Genomic DNA, 19,901 nt, shown 5'->3' on the forward strand with positions numbered 1-19,901 from the left:
CTGCTCGGCGGGCCATTCAATATTTAGTTAGGCCACGGCATGAGTTACCACCTCCAAAAGCTCCTCATACTGGGGTGATTGAGGGGGTGAATCCTCATCGACGCCCACCACATCAACCTCCTCGGAGGAAGACAGGCGGAGCGCCGAGCTCAGGGAGGAACATACAGTATGAAACGCTGGCCACCTTCGCCCCTGCTCAAATGGTGTTTTTTCTCATGTGCTTTAGACATAATTTCTTTTTCTATCTCTCTTTATTTTTCTCTTTCTAAGGGACAGACAACACCAAATAAGACTCACAACTGACACACACACAGAGCGCTTGCTGAATGACAGAAAGCTGACGCTGGTCTTACCGCACGTGCTTTTATAGCTTCCTGGTCATTACGTCACCCGCCCATGACGTCTCGCCAATCTATTGGTCTGATTACACACGAGGTTCAGAGCCCGTCATGCTGAAGGGCGTTCCCCTAGCGTTTTCCGATGCAGCTCGAGTTCCTGAAGAGTAACTGACCAGAGTATTTCTACAATAGCTTCGATAATCAAAACACATTATTTCTGACTAATGTATCCACTTTTCCAGGTGTCTTTAAGTCTAAGACAACTACAACTACATTTAATCAACTTTTAGATTTTTCATTTTCTGTTGTACTCTGCATAACCTACGATTATATGTATACTGATTATGCATTAATGGGGAAAAAAGAAAGAAAAACAAAATGAGTGCAGATTTCACATTACAGAATAAGACTTGTTGTTATTGTTGTTGTTGTTATTATTATTATAAGTTAATTGATATATAAATGGTTCCGAAGAAAATTGTCATTTGGGCACAGAATTTAAAGTAAGGCTTATTAATTTTTCAGTGACTTTGTGTTGTACAGGGGTTAAAGCAACAAAAAGCCTTAACTTTTTTCTGGGGGTTGCTGGGTTATTTGGCAAAAAAAAAAAAACAACATTATTTGAAAATGATTTTCCTTGAAACTAACTAATAACATATTAGCCCTTGACAGGCTCAGACTACAGATTATGGTGGGCTATTTGAAACAGCTATACCAGGAAAGGTTACTCACTATAATGCATACACATGTAACATTTAGGATGCTTTTGATATCAAGTTATGCTGGTTAGATTTGTCCTTGACAGGGTACAAGATGACCTACAATTTAAAACATGAAATTTCTGAAATTGTTTTGTTCAAAAGAAATAATAGTAAATTAAATACTAGGAAATTAATATAAAATAGTAAATACACAAAGTCAGTTTACTACAGAAAACTACAGTTCAGTTCAATTAACAACAACAAAATAAAATGCTCCAAGAACTGGTAACTTAAACAGGGTTTGTACAGATACTGCAAAATGAAATTCCAGAACTTTCAAGGGCTTTTTCAAGCACTACTCTTTTGGTTTTCAAGGACTAAAATCGGATCTCACTTATCACTTATAAAAAAATATTGTTATTGTCTTTCAAATTCTAATATATAAACTAATAAAATAAATGGTACAAATAAAGTGCAGCACATGCAAAGAATGCAATGATTGTGGCAACTTTAATATTTGAAAGGATACTATGGCAAAGTTATCGCTTTCTTTATTCAAACTGATTTTTTTTTTTTTTCACGAGTATATGACTGACCTGAAGAATGAAAGCTAGGCTATATCATACACTTGGAAAATTATGAGCTACAGTATATCACCACTTATCGACACAAGGGGGTGTGACAATAAACTTAGCTCATGAGATGAGACAAAATGCATATACTTGGTTCAGTAGAACGAGACAATTCCTTAGATCTCGTAGGTTTTATTTCCAGAACATGATGCATGATGGGATACACTAAGCCTTGAATAGCGCTCCGGAGTGGTATTCGAGATAGTGTGGATTTAGTGTGCGTGAAGGGCACTGCGCTATGCCGTTTTTAAAGTCGGCATGAAACGGAAGTAGCGATTGTCTTTTTTTCTCTACTGTGACATCTATCCGAGTGAAACGGCATCTGAAATGAGAGGGCGGGACTTGATTTCGTTCTTCGGGAATTGATTGGATTGTTGGAAGTTGGGGCGTTGCTAACAAAATGGAGGCAGATCTGAATGCCAGTTTGCAGTTAGTTGTGGGATGATTTCTCACTGGATTCACCGCCGACATAGCATGAAGAAATTTATTTACTGAGGAAGATGAGGATGATCAATGGCACAAAACATACCTAACAGAGCTCTGAGCAAATAGACTTCCAAATGTATGTTGTATGAGGTTTTATGTTATCTGCTAGTTGGGACTAACAGGGCCATGCTACCCAGCAAAACCTTGTTTTCATCCAAGTGACTAAACAGTTACTAGCAGATGAAGATGTTGCTATTTTATGTTTTTGTTGGTTTTGTCCATATTACCGTTCAGCTCAAGACAGGTCCCCAGATAGGCTACATGCACACATTTGTTTTGTATGATTATAGTATAATTAGTTTGTTTAGTATGATTATAGGATAGAAATGTCATTAGCTCAGTAAGACAATGGGGGAGGAAAAAAAATCTAAAACTCTTTAATTTTTTTATTATTTTATAAGGTTCAATATCTTTATGAGATATTGAGCTTCAAAGTTTGTACATATACTTTGTAGATATATATTTTTTTAAATTAAAAAGTCCCAATATGGACAATGTAAATAAGTTGTCACAGAAAAATAATATGTGAATAACTCAATTTTGACACAAAAAAAGTCAGCCTACCTTTTAATTCCAAGGTGACGAAGTGTCCTATCATTTTGAGGAAGCTGTAGTGAGCTCTTAGTGAAGAAACATGATTATAATGGAAAACACTTGAATTGAGACTGGTTTGTGTTTTATATTATTGTATCTCAACTTTTATCGTTCAAACATTATTGAACATGATTATTTTCACCAGCAGAGGGCGCTGCGAGCTATACTGATTACTTGTCGTGCGCCGGCTGCTTTAGCTATGAAGAACTTAACCTGGGCGAGAGCGGAGTGTTGTCATCAATCAAAAGACAAGGTAGTTCACAAGGTAGTCACATGCTATCTATATATGTTCAATTAAAGTAGTGCTGTTTGTGTGCACTAATTAACAAGGCATGAGAACACTGCGGGATTGTTTTGCACACAATATTAAATATTGCTGAACTTCCGCCGTCACTCCGATATGAATGAATAATATAAAAATAATAAACTAAACAGTTACACTTGCACAATTACATTTCCAGAAAGCATTTGCTTTTGGTCAAAATGGGCTTAAAATGCAAAATAAGAAGCAGATCCATTTCCAAAAGCATAAACATAACATTTGAAAAGTTGTAATTCATTTGTGAAAATTAATATGTTAAATTGTTAGAAAATGTTACAAATATTTGTTAAATACAATTCTATTTATTTATGTTTATTTATTATGATCTCATTTATTGTTTTATTTTTGTAATGTGTTTTTGTAAAGTCATAATATTCTTGTGATACTGTTTTGATCTGTTTGATGTTTACTATACTGTTTACTACGTTTACTTTTAGTCATTTAGCAGACACTTTTATCCAAGGCGACTTACAAATTAGGACAATAAAAGCAGTCAAAACTAACAATAGAGCAACAATACTTATATTATTATTATAGTTTACTATTTTTATTGTGTGATTTTTTGTCGTTTGTATTAATAAACTAGGGTCAGTTTGATCAACAATCATCATTATGATTAATTATAATGTTAGCAGGCCTATATAAAACCCCCACAACAAATAAAAAACAAAAACATTCACAAATATGTTGCCCCATTTTTTAATTCGTAGTTAGTTAGACCACTGCACTAGGAAATGTCCTGGTTTTCATTTCAGAAATCTGGTCGCCTTGCTTTCTCTTCACTAAGTTATAGCAAGAAAGAAAAAACGAATGGACATGAGAGTGTATGTTGTAAGACATACATACAACTTACTAAAATGTATCATCTCTCAGGTAATGGCCCAATCATCCACTAAAATATTTGTCAAACGTGATGAAAACGTTGTGAGCATTATGTTTACTTCAGGAAAGCTGGTCAGATAGCTAGAATAAAAGAACTCTCGAGAAGAACTAATTTCCAATATGTTAAATATGTGCTCTATATTATAAATGCATTATATTTGACTTAACATACAACATGATATTGTATTTTTCTAATTATGTAAAAAAAAAAAAAAAAAGTATTGAAATCATTTGGAGTGTTTAGAGGCTGTTTTCTCGAAAACAAGTTTTAATGGCCATTTATAATTTTTTTTTTGTTATTTACCCCAGTGGTTTGGAGTAGAAACATCAGTAGATAGCAGAAGCTTTCCCTTTTGACATTCAGTGTGTAAAATTCAAAACTTTCTGTGTCAAAAAGAGCCAAAATAAAGGAGCATGTTTATTTAAGTCTGGAATTTTTTTAATGAATTATGTAAATGTGTTAATAAATTCTTAACATAAACTTTTGACAGAAAGTCTTTTTTTTTCTTCTTTTTTTTTAATTACCCGGGTTCTAGTTGAAGAATGAAGAATGACAATTCAAGATCATATGAGGACCATTTCAGTGCTTTCCATCAGAAATTAGGATTTGTTTTGTTTTGTTTTTTCATGCTCTAATCATATTTCTTTACTCACTAGAATCAGTTGGAGTTCTGAAGAGTAACAGCCATTCATCTGGAGCAAATGTTTATAAATAAATTAGCTGATTACACACCACATCTGCATGAACTCTTGTGAGCTATGGAAGGAGTGGCCGGAACTCCTTCAATTCACTCCTTGAAGATAATCAGGTACGCTTTGACTGTAAACACAATTCACTTGGTGACTTCTTGGTGTTGATGTTGTACAGTATATCGTTAGTGCTCATTGGTCATTTAATGTCCTAACATCCCCACAAAAAGAGTAAAAGGGATGCGTTCAAATACCTCATTGAGTTCCGTGGGGAAAGTAGCGAGGAGCTTTTCCAAGACAATCTGTTATGTTTGCTTGTGAGAACAGAATTCACATTAGACTACTCAGAAAATCTAAGATACATGTTTGATGAGATGAAGCTGATAAAAGGGTACATTTGTAAGTAAAATTTTTTAGTTGCTAGCTTGATTTTATAAGACCCTGTAAATTCAGTCATCTGTAATAATTGAGCTATAATTTCAGTGTGTGGACATTTTTTTTTTCTTTGTTTAAAATGGGGTAAGTATCATTTAAACCAGATAATTTTTCTTGGTTTTCACTGCTATTATCATATTTAACCACTTGATGGCGCAATATTTAAAAATACAACCTTCAAATAAAGGCTAAGGTGAAATCCTCTTTTTAAAATAAACAAACTGCCCAAATAATAGGACAAATAAAATATATTAAATATTAAAGACCCACTTCTCATCAGTGTTATATATTCTGGATTTTATATATATATATATATATATATATATATATATATATATATATATATATATACTGTATATATATATAGAGAGAGAGAGAGAGAGAGATTTGATGTTCTATTTATGGAATACAGAAGTGGACAAGGTGATTGTCTTTTATTTGACCCAAGGTTTGTCCACAAGGAGGCACCTAGTATGTTGTACAGCTCCTCAAGAAACATGTAAAAATGTTTGACTGACCACACAAATCAAGAGAATGATTATGAAATATATTGTATTATTTTGTTGTATTTATTTAATTTCTGCATGTTTTATTGTTTAGGTTAAAAAGAAACATGACACGTAACTAAACCAATTAAAGTAATAGCCATGACGTAACATATGTGGTAACTTTTTGTGTAACGGCTTTCTAATTGACCCAAGTGGCAGGTCTCTTGATTTACTGCTGCTGGAGCTACCTTTTGAATATGCATGCATAAACATGCTGACAGCCAAGAGGTGCAGTTGCTGCTGCCTGTCAGGTGACACTGCATGCTATTTTGACAGAAGAAGATGAGATTCTTTTGAGAGTGTTTGCTAGGAAGGAATAACATTATAGTGTTGTTTTTGCTGCTGTTATTTTGGACTATAAATATGTTTCTTAATGCAATGCAGGACAAAAAAAAGTTTTTTTTCTTTCTTCATTTATAAAAACTCTGGACATTCACTGTACTTTGCTTTAGTTAGTCATAAAATAACTTGACCAGAGTCACACTGTAGCAACTCTGAAGTGATTGTCTTAGTCGATGCAGCTGTTTATGTCACCCCCATCACTAAATGCCTTGCCCAGGTGGTACAACCCTGCAATGACCTTATTTTGACACAAAACCAGCAGCGCAGGCAGGAATCGTAGGGTCCAGTAAAAGCCTTCATGTTTGTGTTGCATGTAATGAGTCACTGCAGTGGCCCCCTCTGCTCCAGAGTCCACAACAACATTCTTGGTGGCCTCATCCCAGATTTGATCACTTTTTCTCCTCCTAAAACCAATTTGTAGTTGTAGTACATTTAGTAACAGTCCTGTGTATGAAAAACACCTCCCTTTTTTACTGTAGGAAAAGAAACGAGTGACAGTTCTAAATTTCCCAAACTTGAATTTAGAAGGCTGCAGCTGTTCGTCGGTGACACATGAGCTTTCCTCTTGGAGACATGATACCATTGCCAGCTCCTGGAGAGGGAGACGAAAATGGCTGCTGTTTAAATCACATCTTTATACTACAGTGATGGACTACCAAAATAAACGCATGTGCCATACAAAGAGCAAGAAAATCTCACTCACTGAGCGGAACACAACTTTCCATTTCCTACATTTGTTTTCAGGAGTTTCAGCAAATGGTTTAGTAATGTATTTGCATAGATCTTGGCATTATTTGAATATTAACAGCTATGAAAGCCGTAAAATAATAGCATTACTTAATTTAATATCTATTGGCAACAACGAAACATTGCTCTATTTCTAGTTCCTGGGATCTCCGCACCACAACTGCCTGTAAAATACATGCATTTGGGATTAGTTAGTTTATCTAGAAAGCATGACACATTACTCAGGTAATTTTAACATGAGTAATATTGGTTATCAGTATATCACATTCATGCTGTGATTTTTTGTCTCTCAGTGGTTGTTTCTATTGCTGCTTGTCCAGAAAAGTTATTTTGTCACAGCCTGTTCACTATTTTGATTTCAGGCCTTCTGACACACACACTTGTATTGCTTTGGCCAGTCTAGCTTTTTTCCTACAGACATTAAGCCCTAAATGACTCAGGGGTCTAATTGGGGACATGGTAGTCCATCATAAAGTTACTAGTCTGTTCCAGAGATAAACTGTCCTTGTATCATTCCAACTATGCAGTGCATTGCAATTTTTAAAGTGAAAACTACCAATTTATTAAGACATTTTTTAGATGTTTCTTCTTTTTTTCTGTCTCTAACTGAAATGAGTTTTCTTGTGTAATGAATGTATTGGTTTGTCATGTACCTGCTATATCATTCTATCCTACTAGCCTTTTGTAATAATCTTTTTTAGTAACACAAGCCAGTTTCATAATTACATCATTCTCCAAGAATTTACATTTTTGGTGGGAAAATGAACTAAAATATCTATTATTGTTTTATTCTATTGTTTGTTATTTATCATGCTCTAAAACATTCCACCCTATTTGATAAAATGACAGAAAATGTGATGGCTAACTTCAGCTTTAATTTTCTTGTCATTGTGTAATGAAGTTTAAGAGCCTGACCAGAGTGTGTTTCTAAAAGTCTTTGTTGGTATTCTTAGTTTGATTGGTTAGGACCAGAGTTTTATCCCACCGCTAGTCTCTTTTCACATTATACGTCTGGGCCTGTTTGCGTCAACTTGAGTACCACCAGGAGTACTAGTAGCAGCTGTTTACCACTGTAACTAAGAAGTTGGCTTGGGAGGAGAAAACACCAGTTTTGTTGTTTTATTGTCACTTTGAATTTTTACCTAAAATTTACATTCGCCGAAGTGCACATGTGTTTGTCTGCTGCAAATGCATTGCAAGATATGTAAAATATGCAAGCTGCTTTCCATTGCTAATTTTTGGTGAAATCAGCTATGAAAAATGCATCATACTATAGCAAGTGTGACTGAGAGAAATGTAAATTATAGTTAGTCATACCAATTATCCAATCTCATACAATACTGTACTGTCCACATGAACTTTAGACCAAAAGTGAGACAGTAAATGGATCTTTCTTATGTCTTTGTTTAATTTATGGTTAACAATGATCACAATGAACAATGCTAAGATAATTTTGTTTATTATGATTATTTTTAATATCTTGTAATATTTGGTTCATGTTTAAGGAAAATTAATTCAACTAATGTGTTTTTTTTACTCCTCTATTTTAGAGCCACCAACTTTCCACAAAGTGCCAACACTGCTAGAGAGGCCAGGATGCTAATCTGAATTGTGAGATGCTCACCATTTGCAATAATCTGGTAAATGGTAAAAGGATAAAAACAGTTAAAGCAAGATGTATACTGATGTTTGAGAGGTGGCCTCTTGGTTTAGCTTGTAATGTGATTGTGATGAAATAGTCATCAAAGCCCACTCCTCCTTGGCATGGATTATCAATTATTTTGCTCCTCTAACTGCAAGCTTATGTTAGCCTGAGGCTAATGCTTTCAGTTTTAATTGTAGTCCGTGTCTCATCACATAGCTTTATAATATAATCAGGTTTATTCATGTTTAAGGTTTAATAATCAGGCTGGATCATCGGTTTTTCAGTATTTCAGTATCATGGATAAATGAGGCCAGGTCAGGAGAATGTGGAAGTTATATTGCTTTCTGCATGTTTATTTACCCTTTTGTAATGAGCTAATTTTAGAATGAGAGTCATTCTTGTTATAAAGACGTACATTTTAGTGTCAGCTAGGGTTCATTTATGTGAGAAAAAAAAAGTGTTCTTAATATCCTGTTCCAGAATACCTTTAACATACTATGATAAAGATTAAAAGCCACCAACTGTTTTGGACATGAAGACATAAAATCTTTTAAAGTATAATGAGTAAAATTACTTTTAGGAGCTTTTAGTGGTGTTGAATTTTACACCCCAAACAGTGGCTACAAACTCTTGTTGTTGCAAAAGCAATGCATTTTAGAGCTTGAATGTGCTTTTTTCTTTTAAACGTTAACCTGGCCATTGAAACAAAGTTGTGAGATGTGATGTTTTGTTCATCAAGACTCAAAAATGTGGATGATTGTGTAACAAATGTCAAAAATAGGCAAGTTAGCAAGCATTCTGTAACCAGTATATCTGTCCCTTACAGTGGGGGGTTGCCTTTCCTTGCCCTTCCTTTGAGTGACAGGGACAGCCAGTCTCTCCTTTTGGTCATCAACAGGTTAATGCCTGCCATAAGGGTTTTCAGCATTGCAATGTCATTGAATGGGGCATGAGCATAATCATTTGCTTGCATGAACAACGAATCCACAGACTCAATGTAGTAAAGAAACTCCAGAGTGAGAGGAATATCAAGCTTGCATTAACTTCGTGGAGGTGGACCACTGAGTAACAGGTGTGAAGTTGCATAAAATGCATCACTTTCCCATGATGCTTTGTGCACCGAGACCAATTTGGGAGTGGCTTGTTAGTGATGATGCAGACTAGGCTCGAGGTATATAAACTAAAACAACTATGTTAGCAGTTCTGAGCAGTTGGAGCATTCCCAGCCTTGCCTCGGGTGTAGGGATTGCAAGGGAAAAGCAAAACTACACGGTCTAGACCCTGTGTAGTTCTGTTTTTTGGGTTATAACGGGGCCCAACCGTTCTCACCTTGGATTTTCTGGAAACATTTTGGATAAGAGGATTGTTGCTGAGGCACTAGCTACCTGGGCACAGTCCCATCAAGTGTAGGCAGCCTTGTGATACAAGTAAGTGGCATTTACTTTGTAGAACACAGTCATTAAAGCAAGTCTTTTTATCAGCTACAATGATACATGCTTGCACACCTTTTTAAAGCAAAATAAAAGTGCTGTTGCTTGCAATGTGCTATTTGTTTGAGGTTTTACAAGTAGTCAGTCTGTGTTACTTTTCAAGAATTTTATAAAACATAATAATGCTCAAGGTTATTAAATGGTGCAGTGATTTCAGAATAGCCAAGAATAGCTTGTGATAACATTAGAGTGGTGACCAAGCTGGGCCATGATGTCTTTTTAAGGGAATCAGCAGCAGAGATATCAGTTGCACCGCCAGCTATGTGCCACATGGTGACTGTCAATCAAACAAGGGACAGATTATTTTTGGAGACTGCCATTTCTGTCATAGTGAATATCAGCCTTCATACTTGATGCCATTTAGTTGGAATTAAATTTGTATTGACATTTCTTTTTATTGATATTTATTACACAAATAGTTTGACTCTGTGATTGTGAGTCATGTTATGGGCAATGCTTTTCCGCTCTCACCTGTTGGTTTCTTCCATTTGACTAATGATGCAGATGGCTTAACTGAGTAAATTCTTTGTCTTTCTTTCTTTCTTTATTTCTTGTGTTACGCTGTATTGATCTTTATTTATATGTAATTATCTAATAATCTTATTGTTTTAGTTTTTTTTATATATGAGATGCGACAGTGAAGACAAATTATATATTGCATTATGTATGGGAAATATCTGTATGATACACATGTGAAGCTTTTTGTAATGCTTGTATGTGTGCTGGTATGTTTTTTTGTTCAGTGGAAATTTTGTCACTGAGATTTTTTTTCAAGACCATTATGGATTATTATACTTTTGGAGTGAAGTACTTGTCAACATGTCAAAATGCACATTTGCAGATCACTTTGGATACCCTAAACCTGAGATGGGTTGGCACAATATTGTTTACAATAGCAAGAAAATCTTTATATGTATACACACACACACACACACACACACACACGTTTTTTCTTCTTTAATCATAAAAAATATATATTTATAGGCAAAGATTTTCATTTTAAGATATATTTTTAAAAACTCTTGGCTATTTTACTTAAAAAATATATAGTTGACTTGCTTGATATTTTCAATGAGCTTTTAAATGTTAATTTCTGACTAAATTCTTGTATAGTACCAGTAATAATACAAACTATTTTGCTACTGAATTGTTTAATTTAGTTTCGCTTTTGGGGGCTTCATCAGAAGCTCGCAAATTGAGCACTATGTTCTTTTGTAAGCCAATGATAATTTGAAACATCAGCTACACAGTTTCTACTGTTGAAATATCTTGTTGATCAGGACTTTTTAGTTAAGTTACTTATGTATTTAGGTGTTTCATAGCCTTATCTTACAGCTCACAGTTGCTGTTCACACATTTCCAACATATTCAATTGGGTGCTTGACCTGACACTCAACAGCTCCACCGTTCACAGTTCTCACAAATGACAGGCTGCTGATGGCCAGGTGCAGGTGGGGGCAGGGGGTGTTAGTGATTAGTCAGTTCATTTCTTTTACAGCTATATAAATAGCCCACCTAGTTTGTCATGTAACATACACTGTAATGCTGTTGTATATATAATTGATTCAGTGGGCATCAAGAAAATATCTGGCTGTAATGTGGTATTCACTATGTGAATCTTTTTTTTCCTAGGGTGCCTTCTGCCATGTCAACACAAGCTCCAACATTTACACAGCCGCTTCAGAGCGTTGTGGCACTTGAGGGTAGTGCCGCAACGTTCAAGGCTCAAGTTAGTGGTAAGAACAGAAGAAAAAAGTGGGACAAAAATACATATTGCATGTTTGGCATTGATAAAAGGGTACCTGAGCTTTACTGATCGGGCTGTGGAGGTATATAAGGCAAAATGATTGGAAAACACTGTTCTAAAATTGATTATTTTATAATTTCTTCCAATATTTTTCTGTAGGTAGTCCAGTTCCAGAGGTGAGCTGGTTTCGTGATGGCCAGGTTCTTACTGCTGCCGCTCTGCCCGGCGCTCAGATCTCGTTCAGCGATGGCCTGAACTGGTGGTTACAGGTAAGCAGTCATAGAAACAGCTGTGTACTTTTCTGTCATTTACTTTTTGTGCCAAACAAACACTGTTTTTTTTTGTTTGCCTCAAAGCGGAAACTGCGCCACCAAACTTCATTCAGAGACTACAGAGTGTGACTGTTAGACAAGGAAGCCAAGTGAGACTGGATGTTCGAGTGACAGGAATCCCTACACCTGTGGTGAATTTCTACAGAGAGGGAGCTGAGATTCAGAGCTCTGCTGACTTTCAGATTGTTCAAGACGGAGACCTTTACAGTTTGTTGATTGCCGAGGCCTTCCCAGAAGATTCTGGAACTTATTCTGTCAGTGCTTCTAACAGCAGTGGACGTACTACCTCTACAGCTGAACTTCTGGTTCAAGGTTTGATTTCCAAATGAAATAACTTCACTTGATATTTTTTGATATAGGGTAGGCCAATATACATACATGTGTGTGTGTGTGTGTGTGTGTGTGTGTGTGTGTGTGTGTGTATGTATCTTTTTAATATTATTTTTCAATTTCAGGTAAGGAGGTTGCAGTGCCTGCAAAGAAGACCAAGACTTTTGTTTCAACTTCCCAGATTTCACAGACTCGCCAGGCTAGAGTTGAAAAGGTAGTTAACATCCTGAAAAAAATTCACACCTGAAGCTGACCACCAAAGAACATGCTAACTGAGTGTTATGTGTCCTTCACAGAGAATGGAGGCATCATTTGAGTCCACAGCCATGATGGAAATGCAAATAGAGGATGGTGATTTGGCCCACAAGGCACCACCCCGTGTGCCTCCTAAGCCGACCTCCAAGTCCCCAACCCCACCGACAGGAGTGTCAAAGGTCGCAGCTACGCGCCATCAGTCACCCTCCCCTGTGAGGCCTGTTAAAGCCCCCATTCACACACCTCACAGGTGAAGTATATTTTCAACATTATCACTACTTTTTAGTAGATACCTTTACATGTACTAAGACCTTGTATGAGTGCACATATTCTAAATAAATGAACTGAGATCAATAGTGACATGTAATGGAGAGTAATTTGTTCCCTCACCCACACTTATGAAAAATTAAGTGCAATGATGATGTAATGAATTCATGTTCTGTGTAACCAATGTTAACTTTACAATACATTAAATATCTTTCTTATGTAGCATTTATCCTTTGTTAATTCTTTTTCCCCCTATGTTTTATTTTTAGGCCTGTTTCCCCTTCAAGACTGTCCGTGTCCCCTATCAGACCAGTCAAGTCCCCAATGACTACACTCAAACAAGTCACACAGGCTGCAGATATTCTGCCTCCATGGAAGCAGGAGGGTTATGTGGGAGAATCCAGTTATACCAGCATGACTACTGGGGCCTCATATGTCCAGACCTCCTCCACATTTGTCCACAAGGAGCAGCAATGGGAAGGTTCTTTTGCTATGCAGCAACAAGCCAGTGGAGTCGCTTTCAAACAAGTAGGTCTATTTTTGCAACTATGACCTCTAGTGGGTAAAAAGTGGCATTTTGTCTTTGTGATAACATGAAAGGAAAAATATTAATTACTTGAAGTTTGAATGAATGAACTACATTTTAATTAAGAAATACAAAAATGCATTAAATAGAAATGTAACAAAAAACAACAATGTTGTATCGTATGTGGTCATTGACCAAATAAGCAATTTTAACTAGTGACACGGACGTTTCCATAGTGTCATTGTGTCACCTGCTAATGACGTCATAACCCTTCGATTTCCGTTTTGTTTTGTAGAAAACATGGAAACACCAAAGACGCTTTAATATGTTGTGCGTTTTAATAGACCGGTGACGACCACACAGAGTAGCATTATAACAGAACTTTCAAATGTATCTAGTATGATAAAACAGAGCTGCTTTTTTCCCCCACATACTCACGACCGGAAGGAGCGGAAGCGGTCGACTGTGGCATAATAAAAGCTCCGCTGCTTTCGAGCCGTGTGTCACACTCGTTCAGCGGCCTCGTTTCGCTTCGGCGGCTTTCAGCCTCACCCTGCTTCATTCTACTACGTTAATAAATCATTAGCTCATCCATGAACATGATTTCTGCCCGAGTCCCGTTGGATTGCATCGGCTGTGGGGATGAAGACGACAACTCCCATGATTCCACACTCAGTCACGGCGTCATCAAACTACGCCTTTGTCTATTTGTTTATTTTGAATACGCGCCCTCTAGCGGCAAAAATTACATATTGTGCCTTTAATGAGACTACTGTTAACCTGAAGTGTAAAGGAAACCATGTCAGATCCAGTGGGGGCAGCAATGATTATTTTCACACCTCGTTGTCACACCTTAAATAGTCACGCTTCATTGTGCATGTTAGCCCAGCAAGTTTCACCAACTTGCCATTTTGTTGTTTAACCGATTTAATATAATTTAACTGATATTTAACATCAATTGGCAATACATTTTCATTAAGATTTTCTTCCATCTGAATAGATTTTTGATTGTTGCATACTATTTAACCACTTTCATCAGAAAAGACATAACTTCTTACATAGTAAATCTGCTGTTAACTTATTTTTTTGTGATGTGCATCACCACAGATGTTATTTGTTCTATGTGCACCATTTTAATTACAGCTTCTTACTCTTGAAGTGGGGAAAAATGTGTATGCCTACAGTTGTTTCTTTTCTTGTTTAGACAGAAGTCTGTGTCTAGAGTCTATGTAGACTGAAGGTGTAAATTGAAAAAGAGTTTCTAGAAGTTGATTAGTTGTATTTTTAGAAAGATTTAGTATTCACAGAATTACATCCATTATGTTTGTATTGAAGCTCCTGAATAGAGGTAGACATGAATAGGTAGGTAGACATGAATAATGACATGCAAACAGGTGGGTCCCTCAATAAATAAATTATTGCACCAACCTTTTTTGATATTTTACCCCCTTGAGAATGCATTTTTTAATGCAAGTTTAAGCCTGCAAAAAATGTAAAATATAAAAATGCAATATAAACACAAACTATATGTACATGAATGTGGAACAGATAACTGAAAATGTCCTGTTTTGTCAATAAAAGAATAGCAGGTAAAAGTGAGACTGATTTAGTTGGTGTAATTCACCACTGACTGATGGATGTGCACAGATGCCGATCTCTAGAGAATGCTTGTGTCACGTGATGGTTTTATAATAGAATGATAATATAAGGGTGCCAAAAATTGGTCACTGTTCTGGCATGAAACTATTTTACCAGTGTACAAACTAAATATTCTTGTACTTTAATCCTAGGAATCAACCTCACATTGATCATTAGTGTATTTTTATGTCATTTATTATTATTTTACTAAATATTAATCAATTACAATTCAGGTTTAAATATATATTTTCATTTCATTTCAATTTCAACCCCACAAGCCTGAAAAAGCATGAATAAAAAAGCTGCAAGAAAGATAATAATAATAATAACTGAATAATTTTTACATTTGATTGTTTCTTTTTGAAATCCAGATTGTTGAGACTGCAGCAATCCCATCCCTCACAAAAGAACAAGTGATGCCGCCAACTATTGTGGCTGTGAGTAAATGAGCACTCAGTAATTTTTCCTCATTGAAAGCTTATGTACACATGAAAGTATTAGTGTTAGTCCAACATAACTACTGTTTTGGCTAGTGTAAATTACAGAGTACACCTTTAATTTTAAATATTTTAATATGTGTCAGATATCTTGTAAGGTTAAAATATTTACTTAGATTTTGAAATTCTGTTTTAACTTTGTCCAGGGTTTGAAGAATGTGACTGTCACAGAGGGAGAGTCTATCACTCTGGAGTGCCAGATTTCAGGCCACCCTACCCCAGCCATCATGTGGTTTAGAGAGGATTATAGAATTGAGAACTCAATTGACTTCCAGATCACTTATGAAAACAGCTATGCCCGCTTGGTGATCCGTGAGGCCTTTGCTGAAGATAGTGGCCGCTTCACTTGCACTGCTACCAGTGAGGCTGGAACTATCAGCACCTCATGCTACCTGCTTGTCAAAGGTAACAGATCATGAGATTTGACTTGTCTTAAAATGATATGATCTGTGTGATTGCAGCCTGATTTTTACAGTTAATTTTTCATCTTCAGTGTCAGAAGACATTGAAAGCCGGGAGGATTTTTCTACTTTCTCTGAACACATTGAAATGTCTGCTCAGGAAAGACAGTAAGTTCATGGAACTCTTTGTGGTGTAATACTATATTAAATAGTATAATATTTGCAATCTGAATCCTTGGTGTTTTAAAAACAGGGTTACAGTTGAAGCCAAAGAGGAGACCATGTCTGAAATAAGTGCCGTCTCTGAGTCTGTGGAGGCTGGAGCTGGTGTTGCCCCATTCTTTGTGAAGAAACCCACAGTGCAAAAGCTTGTGGAGGGAGACAGCATAGTCTTTGAGTGCCAAGTCGGAGGAAGCCCCAAGCCACATATTTTCTGGAAGAAGAGTGGAATCCCACTTACTACTGGATACAGGTATGTTTTATACTGTACATATATACACTCATTTTTACCATACTTTTTCATTTCTGTGAGTAAAAAGTACTGAGACTTGTTTATAATAAATAAGTGGATAAACAAATTATATTTTGTGCTAGTTTTATGTCTGTTGTGACTGCGTTTTCATTTTTTTGAATGTCTTTTCTTCTGCTTTAATTCATTTTCTATGATGCAAATATATACTTTATTGGCATGATTGTGTTTACATACAAAAAACAAGTAGTGACGAGATTGTAACAATAACAAATCACAGTAAAAAAAAAGGTAAAATAAATAAAGATAAATAAATAAATGTTTATAAATGTTTTTATATATATATATATATATATATGAGAAACATTTATCAAGATATTATAAAAACTAAATTTAAAATTTATATAATATTTAATAAACTCATGCATCTTCTAGGTACAGAGTAGCCTACAATAAGGACACAGGAGCATGCAAGCTTGAGATCTCCATGACATTTGCTGATGATGCAGGAGAGTACACCATCTTTGCTAGAAACCCACTTGGAGAGATTTCTGCTTCAGCCAAGCTACTTGATGAAGGCAGGAGAGTACACCATCTTTGCTAGAAACCCACTTGGAGAGATTTCTGCTTCAGCCAAGCTACTTGATGAAGGTTGGTTTTCTGGGTGACTTTATTATAAATGGCAATAGTACATTAGTTAAAATGTCAATAGTGTTTTTCTGCATTTTACAGAGGCATATGAGCTGTATATGAAGAAACAGGAAGAGACATTCAAGACAGAAATTACTACTATTGTAGAGGAGCCAAAAGTGGCTGACATACCTGCTGTTGTTGAGACTGTAACTGAGAAAGAGCAGATGCTCATGCAGAGGAGGATGGCTCAACAAACCCAGATGATGCAGTCCTTCATTTCAGAGCAGGTATGAAAGATTTTAAGCTGCTAAACCTTATTTTAAGATTATACATCCTGAAACCAACTTCTGAATCCACAAAGTGTGAGTATGGATCTTACAATGGCATTTTTTTACAGGAGTTACAAATATCTAACTTGGAGCAGAGATTCATCCAAGAAATTGAGTTCCACCTGCTCAAGATTACTTACCAGGAGCTGGTGACTGAGGATGGGGAGCAGTTGGATATGAGTGTTTCTGAACATGATGCTATTTCTCCAGTCTTTAATACTCCAGTTAAAAGCTACAGACTCAGGGAGGGAATGAGTGCAACATTTCATTGCAGGATGACAGGAACCCCTTTCCCTAAGGTAAGATTAAATTATGTTATGTTTAAACATAGTCAATATTCATTCAATTAAATTAGTATAATGTTTAAGCAATATCACAAGCAAAACTGCTATTGTACTGAAAATCATCAATGCTTGGCCTGTCAAAATAGAGGACTGGAATTAACTGTTGTATTATTTGAACTATAGATCGTCTGGTACAAAGATGGTAAGCGCATCACACATGGAGACTGTTATCAGATGGAGGTTCTGCAGGATGGTAGAGCCAGTCTGCGCCTTCCTACGGTGCTGCCAGAAGATGATGGTGTCTACACTGCTTTGGTCAGTAACATAAAGGGTAATGCTGTCAGCTCTGGAAAGCTGTATGTGGAGCCATCTGATGTAGCACAAACCCAGCTTCCTCAGCCTGGCGCAGTTCAAAGAATCAGGTAGGATCTAAGAACGAATCTGAGAAAATCATATAGTTAGTAATATCACTACAGCAAATTACTGTACATAATATTAGAATAAGAGTACTTATCAGATCAAGATATTAAAAATACTGCATTTTTCAGGTCCACGTCACCACGCTCCACAAGTCGTTCTCCTGGTCGATCACCTGCTCGAAGTACTGTCAGCTCTGGAAAGCTGTATGTGGAGCCATCTGATGTAGCACAAACCCAGCTTCCTCAGCCTGGTGCAGTTCAAAGAATCAGGTAGGATCTAAGAACGAATCTGAGAAAATCATATAGTTAGTAATATCACTACAGCAAATTACTGTACATAATATTAGAATAAGAGTACTTATCAGATCAAGATATTAAAAATACTGCATTTTTCAGGTCCACGTCACCACGCTCCACAAGTCGTTCTCCTGGTCGATCACCTGCTCGAAGACTTGATGAGACAGATGAGGCCCAGCTAGAAAGACTCTACAAGCCTGTGTTTGTACAGAAGCCATCATCCTTCAAGTGCTCTGAGGGACAGACTGCAAGATTTGATCTGAAAGTAGTTGGAAGACCCATGCCTGAAACTTACTGGTTCCACAATGGTTAGTGATCTGCATATCCCAGTTGCGTAGGAGGTTTTAAAACAGTGGAATTTCTTTTATTGCCATAGCATGACAACTGTACTTTTTCATCACAGGACAACAAGTGGTCAATGACTATACCCACAAGATTGTGGTAAAGGAGGATGGAACTCAGTCAATGATTGTGGTTCCTGCCATGCCTCAGGACTCCGGAGAGTGGACAGTTGTTGCTCAGAACAGAGCTGGAAAGACTACCGTATCTATGACTCTCACTGTTGAAGGTACGATGCTACATACACTAGTTTCATTTAAAGAAGGACGTTCTCTAAAACAGTCACTTCAGGCCAGCTGCATTCTAAAGCATTCTAACTGCATTTCTAATGAAATATTCAATTTTTGTAATTTTTAGCCAAGGAAAACTTGGTGAGACCACAATTTGTGGAAAAGCTAAGAAACATCAGCGTTAAAGAGGGTACTTTGGTTGAGCTAGCTGTTAAAGCTTTTGGCAACCCCCTTCCTGACGTTGTTTGGCTGAAGAACAGTGACATAATCTCCCCACATAAACACCCACATATTAGGTAAGTTTTCAATACTGAAAATATACAGGTGTAAGTAAATAATCAAAATGTTACTCTCTGTGATGATGTGCATGCTGTAAAAAATACATTTCTGTATTACAGTTAACTGAATTTACTTGTTTATTAGGATTGAGGGTGGTAAAGGCGAAGCTCATTTCAAGATTCCATCATGTACAGGATCTGATAGCGCATGGTACACTGCTACTGCTATCAACAAAGCTGGCAGAGATACCACACGCTGCAAAGTTAACATTGAGGTGGATGCAGTAATGCCTCAGCCTGAGAAAAAGCTTATCATTCCCAAGGGAACTTACAAGGCCAAAGAAATTGCTGCACCAGAGTTAGAGCCACTGCATCTTCGCTATGGTCAGGAACAATGGGAAGACGGTGACCTCTATGATAAGGAGAAGCAACAGAAGCCTCACTTCAAAAAGAAGCTTACCTCAGTCAGGCTGAAGCGATTTGGACCTGCACACTTTGAGTGCAGACTGACCCCTATTGGTGACCCAACCATGATTGTTGAGTGGCTGCATGATGGCAAGCCACTGGAAGCTGCTAACAGACTACGCATGGTCAGTGAGTTTGGCTATTGCAGTCTTGACTACGAAGCTGCTTATTCCAGAGATAGCGGTGTCATTACTTGCAGAGCCACCAACAAGTTTGGAGCTGACCAGACCTCCGCTACACTAATTGTTAAAGATGAGAAAAGCCTTGTTGAGGAAACTCAGTTGCCAGAGGGAAGGCGAGGACAAAGAATAGA

The 19,901-nt window shown here is 36.7% G+C and overlaps 1 protein-coding gene across 1 annotated transcript in view; it reads left to right on the plus strand.

The window, feature by feature from the left end:
• Positions 1-9,636: 9,636 nt before the first annotated feature.
• ttn.1 (titin, tandem duplicate 1) overlaps positions 9,637-19,901 on the plus strand; it is a 143,868-nt gene continuing 133,603 nt past the window's right edge. The window contains 17 exon segments of the mRNA XM_016445598.1: positions 9,637-9,789; positions 11,485-11,588; positions 11,759-11,854; positions 11,857-12,243; positions 12,387-12,475; positions 12,558-12,766; positions 13,053-13,311; positions 15,319-15,384; positions 15,591-15,849; positions 15,938-16,013; positions 16,099-16,317; positions 16,750-16,892; positions 17,047-17,234; positions 17,345-17,575; positions 17,744-17,982; positions 18,376-18,584; positions 18,680-18,844. Of these exon segments, the coding sequence (XP_016301084.1) occupies positions 11,498-11,588; positions 11,759-11,854; positions 11,857-12,243; positions 12,387-12,475; positions 12,558-12,766; positions 13,053-13,311; positions 15,319-15,384; positions 15,591-15,849; positions 15,938-16,013; positions 16,099-16,317; positions 16,750-16,892; positions 17,047-17,234; positions 17,345-17,575; positions 17,744-17,982; positions 18,376-18,584; positions 18,680-18,844 (2,926 nt within the window). The 5' untranslated portion in view covers positions 9,637-9,789; positions 11,485-11,497.

The sequence above is a fragment of the Sinocyclocheilus anshuiensis genome, unplaced genomic scaffold (assembly GCF_001515605.1).
Source record: "Sinocyclocheilus anshuiensis isolate Anshui unplaced genomic scaffold, SAMN03320099.WGS_v1.1 scaffold179, whole genome shotgun sequence".
Classification (NCBI taxonomy): Eukaryota; Metazoa; Chordata; class Actinopteri; order Cypriniformes; family Cyprinidae; genus Sinocyclocheilus; species Sinocyclocheilus anshuiensis.